The following is a 6,000-nucleotide window of genomic DNA, read 5'->3' on the forward strand; positions in this document are numbered from 1 at the left end:
TACTCAGGAGGCTGAGGCGGGAGAATCCCTTGAGCCTGAGAGGCAGAGGTTGAGGTGAGCTGACATTGGGCCACTGCACTCCAGTCTGGGTGAGAGAGTGAGATCCTGTCTCAAAAAACAAAACAGAATAAAATTAGCTGGGCGTGGTGGTGGGCGCCTGTAATCCCAGCTACTCAGGAGGCTGAGGCAGGAGAATCACTTGAACCCGGTAGGCGGGGGTTGCAGTGAGCCGAGATTGCGCCATTGCACTTCAGCCTGGGCAACAAGAGCGGAAACTCCAACTCAAAAACAATGCAAAAGAAAAAATGTTGGTATACTGTTGGAGCATTATAATGCACAACTAATTTTGTGTCCTCTCCTGCTCCCCCACCACCACTTTACTTTCTCTATGTAAGTCGTTTGTTCTCGGGCCTCAAGGCAGTTCCTTGCTCTAACCAGTTTGCCTCTACTAGTCCATAGAATTGCTTGGTTTGGCCGAATGAGTAAATCAATTACGGTCATTTACAAGAACCATTGCCCAAATATGCCTACTTACTCCAAAGCACAAGAATCATGAGGGGCAGTTCACATTTGTTGACCTCCCATGATGTACGGGTCCTATGCTGGACACTTTCATGCTTTATCCCACAAATTAGGCTTGTCCTTAAAGTAGAAGCATTGACAAAGTTTTTGCTACATGGATATTAATTTTGTGCCCAGATCATAGCATTTTTTAAAAAATTGTTGACTGAATAAACTGTTTTAGTTTTCTTTTTTTCTTTTTTTTTTTGAGATGGAGTCTCACTCTGTCACCCAGGCTGGAGTGAAGTGGCACCATGTCCACTCACTGCAACCTTCGCCTCCCCAGCTCAAGCAATCCTCCTGCTTCAGCGTCCGAAGTAGCTGGGACCACAGGCATGTGCCACCATGCCTGGCTAACTTTTGTATTTTGTCATGTTGGCCAGGCTGGTCTTGAACTCTAGAGCTCAAGCAATCTGCCCGCCTAGGCCTCCCAAAGTGCTAGGATTACCAGTGTGAACCACCACACTGGCTTCTTTTTTACTTTTTTTTTTTGTTTTAAATACAAATTGCCGTACTGTTTTCCATAGCGGCTGCACTATTTTATTTTATTTTGAGACAGAGTCTTGCTGTGTCGCCCAGGCTGGAGTGCAATGGTGCGATCTCGGCTCACTGCAACCTCTGCCTCCCAGGTTCAAGCGATTCTCCTGCCTCAGCCTCCAAAGTAGCTGGAATTACAGGCACCTGTCACCGCACCAGGCTAATTTTTGTATTTTTAGAAGAGAAGGGGTTTCTCCATGTTGGCCAGGGTGGACTCAAACTTCTGACCTCAAGTGATCCGCCTGCCTCAGCTTCCCAAATGCTGGGATTATAGGCGGGAGCCACCATGCCAGGCCAGCTGCACTATTTTATATTCCCACCAACGGTGCACAAGTATTCTGATTTCTCCACATCCTCACCAACACTTGTTATTTAGTGATTTTTGATAGCTGACATCCTAATGGGTATAAGGTGGTATCTCGTTTTGGCTTTGATTTTCATTTACCTAATGGTTAGTTTTGTTAAGCATTTTTTAATTTGCTTGTCGGTCATTTCTACAGTATAGTATATTTCTTTGGAGAAACGTCTACTCAAGTCCTTTGCCCTTTTAATTGAGTTGCTTGTTTATTGTGGTTGAGTTGTAGGAGTTCTTTATATATTATAGATATTAACCCCTTATCAGATACATGATTTGCTATTTCCTCTCATTCTGTTGGTTGCCTTTTCACTGTCCTTTCTTTTTTGTTTTGTTTTTTGGGGGGTGGGGGTTTGAGACGGAGTTTTGCTCTTTTGCCCAGGCTGGAGTGAAGTGGTGCAATCTCAGCTCACTGCAACCTCTACTCTGGGGGTTCAAGCGATTGTCCTGCCTTAGCCTCCTGAGTTGCTGGGAATATAGGCGCCCGGCACCATGCCTGGCTGATTTTGTACTTTCAGCAGAGATGGGGTTTCACCATGTTGGCCGGGCTGGTCTCAAACTACTGACCTCAGGTGATCCACCCGCCTCGGCTTCCCAAAGTGCTAGGATTACAGGCTTGAGCCACCATGCCCAGCCTGTTGTGTCCTTTGATGCACAGAAATATGCTTTTCTCTACTGAATGGCCACGGCACCCTTGTCAAAAATCATTTGACTAGTCAGGGCGCGGTGGTTCACGCCTGTAATCCCAGCACTTTGGGAGGCTGAGGCGGGAGGACTGCTTGAGGCCAGGAGTTTGAGACATACCTGGGCAACATGGCAAATGGCAAAACTCCATCTCTTACACACAGTGCAAAAGTTAGCTGGGCATGGTGGGTGGCGTGTGACTACTGGCTGTCTCAACTACCTAGGAGGCTGAGGCAGAAGGATCTCTTGAGCCCAAGACGTCCAGGCTGCAGTGAGCTTTGATTGTGCCACTGAACTCCAGCCTGGGCGATGACGGAGCAAGGCTCTGTCTCAAAAAAAAAAAAAAAAAAAAAAAAAAAAAAAAAAAAAAAAAAAAATCAGCTGGGTGCGGTGGTTCAGCACTTTGGGGGGCAGAGGCGGGCAGACCACGAGATCAAGAGATCGAGACCATCCTGGCCAACATGGTGAAACCCCGTCTCTACTAAAAATACAAAAATTAACTGGGCATGGTGGCGTGCGCCTGTAGTCCCAGGTACTCGGGAGGCTGAGGCAGGAGAAACGCTTGAACCCGTGAGGTGGAGGTTGCAGTGAGCCGAGATTGCGCCACTGCACTCCAGCCTGGCTACAGACCAAGACCCCGTCTCAAAAAAAGAAAAAGAGAAAAAAAATCATTTGACTGTATATGCGAAGGTTTTGTGCCACAAACTTTTGTGGTTGGTGATATAAACAACATGGTCTCTGCCTTAAGGAAGCCACAGTCGAATTAAATTGATTCCGTTTCAAGTAGCATCTGTCCTCTGTGCTCAGTGGGCACTGGGCCCATGTTTTCCCACATTTTGCCCCTTAAGCTTCTGATCCAACCAGTGAGATAGGTAGGATGATCCTCTTTAGCAGAGGGGTAAGCTTAGTCCCCTGGGAGCGCGGCCATGGCTTACGCGAGGGTACGGACAGTCAGGATTTGAACCCAAAGTTCCTGGCTCCATGTGTCATGCTACCTCCGGTCAGATGTTCTCACCTCTAAAACTTGGGTAGAAGTGAACCGAGATGCTCTCTACTGAGCAACTCTTCAGCTCCAGCATCCTATACATTAAGGAGTTACTAAAAGCCAGGGTCCATGAAAAAGGTGCAGACATTAAGCATGACTGGGGTGCACAGAAGAGCGGAGCCCAAAACACCACTTCCAGTCCCAGTGGACCGAGTCCTACAGCGGCAGCCCTGCAGCTCTGAGCGGTTGCCGAATCCTCACCTGGAACCCGGGCGCGATTGGGCTGTGCTATTGGCGCGGGTGGGGGACGCACAGCCCAAAAATGCCCGCGACAAGCTTCTAGGGCAGTTCTCGCCAGTCTCTCTGGAGGGAGCCTGCGGGCTTCTGCGACGTTTCTCGCACTTGCTCCCTGGCCTTGCTCCCGTTTCCACCCTTCCCGCGGAGGTTTTCCTTCCCTGTGGCCCCTTCCTTTGGTGTACCTTTGGTACGCCCCCACCCTGGCGGGGAGCTGCGTGGCGGGCGCCCGCGTGGCCACTGCGCATGCGGATCCGTCCGCGGGGCGGGGCCGCGCGGGGAGGAGGGTCGGGGACGAAAGCGCGGAGCACGGACCCCGCCCCTTCGCGGCCCCGCGGGTGACGTCGCGGGGGGCGCCGGCCTCCGCCCGGCCCGGAGTGGTAAGAGCGAGCGGCTGGCGGATCCGACGCGCGAGACCGGGAGGGGACGAGGGTGTTGCAGTCGTTCGGGGCGGGGCTTTCCGGGGAGGGGGTGCTCAGGTGCACCAGAGGCCGCGGACCCCCAGGCTCTACCCTCCCCTCCCTTTAACCCGCTTCCAGCTGGACGGGAGGCGGGGCAGGGCTTGAGCATTTGTGACACCTGCATTTCCGTGGCTCCCTCCTTCTCCCCCCACCGCTGTTTATCTCTTCGCCTTCCAGAAGTTCTTTTCCATCAGGCTGTCGCACCTTGTGTGGGAAGGAGCACCCCACTTGAAAGCAGGAGGCAGGGTTCAGACCTTGGCCCTACCCCTCCTATGTTAAAGTCCGCGAGTATTTTTTGCCTCGCCTTACCCGGTTTTGAGAATCTGTACGAGAAAGAGAAAGGAAATGGACATCTGTTGAATTCTGCATGGCCAAATACCACGCAGATTGCTTCATCCACCACGTTTAATCCTTATTACTTGGTGTTTTAGAACTCCCATTTCATGGATTCTTAAGCTCACAGAGTCAGTGAGTAACAGAAAGGGATTCAGATCTAGCTGTTTAGCTGCACAGTGGAGTTCTTCTCCAGAATCTTCCCTTGTCTGGGCTATTCCTCAGCCAAACCCTCGCCCCAGAACAGTGCTTCCTGTTTCTCCAGCTGAGAAGTCTCCCTTTGGGGTTCCTTCTTCCAGCACGGAGTGCCCTGCTCTGCCTCCATTTAGATTACTTCAGAAATTAAATGCAGCAAATATTTATCCAGCAGTGCAGGGAGATGAACTTTTGGAGTCGGGAAACTTGGATTTGTGTTCTGGCTCTGCCACTTACTGTGTGGCCTTGGGAAGCCCCTTGTCTTCTCTGAGCTTTCTTTTCTCTGCGTAAAAGAGGTGCTTTTGTCCCCTTCTTCCTCCCTGTTCTCCAGCAGGCTCTCTCCGGAGGCTCAGCCCCCTCTGCTCCCCATGGGCAACTGCCAGGCAGGGCACAACCTGCACCTGTGTCTGGCCCACCACCCACCTCTGGTCTGTGCCACCTTGATCCTGCTGCTCCTTGGCCTCTCTGGCCTGGGCCTTGGCAGCTTCCTCCTCACCCACAGGACTGGCCTGCGCAGCCCTGACATCCCTCAGGTAAGTTCCCCACCCCTATACCTGCTCTTCCTTCTAACCTAGACAGGCTTTTGCTGCTAATCTCATCTCACCCGTCTCCCACTCTTCTTTTGCTCACAGGACTGGGTCTCTTTTTTGAGATCTTTTGGCCAGCTGACCCTGTGTCCCAGGAATGGGACAGTCACAGGGAAGTGGCGAGGGTCTCACGTCGTGGGCTTACTGACCACCTTGAACTTCGGAGACGGTCCAGACAGGAACAAGACCCGGATATTCCAGGCCACGATCCTGGGTAGTCAGATGGGATTGAAAGGTGAGATCAGAGGCTGGGCTTGGTGTCTCACACCTGTAATCCCAACACTTTGGGAAGCCGAGGTAGGTGGATCATTTGAGATCAGGAGTTCGAGACCAGCGTGGCCAACATGGTGAAACCCCGTCTCTACTACAAATACAAAAATTAGCCAGACATGGTGGCAGGTACATCTAATCCCACCTACTTGGGAGGCTGAGGCAGGAGAATCGCTTGAACCCAGAAGCCTGAAGTTGCAGTGAACCAAGATTGCACCATTGCACTACAGCCTGGGTGACAGAGCGAGACTCTGTCTCAAAAAAAAAAAAAAGTTAAGAATAGTACAGGCACGGTGGCTCATGCCTGTAATCCCAGCACTTTGGGAGTCCGAGGAGGGCGGATCACGAGGTTAGGAGTTGGAGACCAGCCTGGCCAATATGGTGAAACCCCATCTCTACTAAAAATACAAAAATTAGCCAGACATGGTGGCAGGTACATCTAATCCCAACTACTTGGGAGGCTGAGGCAGGAGAATCGCTTGAACCCAGGAGGCTGAAGTTGCAGTGAACCAAGATTGCACCGTTGCACTCCAGCCTGGGTGACAGAGCAAGACTCTGTCTCAAAAAAAAAATTAAGAATAGTACAGGCCCGGTGGCTCATGCCTATATAATCCCAGCACTTTGGGAGTCTGAGGAGGGCGAATCACGAGGTTAGGAGTTTGAGACCAACCTGGCCAACATGGTGAAACTCCATTTCTTTTTTTTTTTTTTTTTTTTTTTTTTTTTGTGGGGGGGTGC

General features: G+C 51.1%; 1 protein-coding gene across 7 annotated transcripts in view; it reads left to right on the forward strand.

Annotated features, from left to right (window-relative positions):
- Positions 1–6,000, forward strand: part of TMEM219 (transmembrane protein 219) — a 36,329-nt gene that overhangs the window by 21,801 nt on the left and 8,528 nt on the right. For 4 of the 7 annotated variants that reach the window (XM_017874116.1, XM_017874122.1, XM_017874120.1 and 1 more), the window contains exons 1-3: positions 3,666–3,796; positions 4,740–4,938; positions 5,038–5,227. In XM_017874116.1, the coding sequence (XP_017729605.1) occupies positions 4,774–4,938; positions 5,038–5,227 (355 nt within the window). In that variant the 5' untranslated portion in view covers positions 3,666–3,796; positions 4,740–4,773. The other 3 variants (XM_017874117.1, XM_017874119.1, XM_017874118.1) reach the window with 3 other exon arrangements.

The sequence above is a fragment of the Rhinopithecus bieti genome, unplaced genomic scaffold, assembly GCF_001698545.2.
Source record: "Rhinopithecus bieti isolate Rb0 unplaced genomic scaffold, ASM169854v2 scaffold_5260, whole genome shotgun sequence".
Classification (NCBI taxonomy): Eukaryota; Metazoa; Chordata; class Mammalia; order Primates; family Cercopithecidae; genus Rhinopithecus; species Rhinopithecus bieti.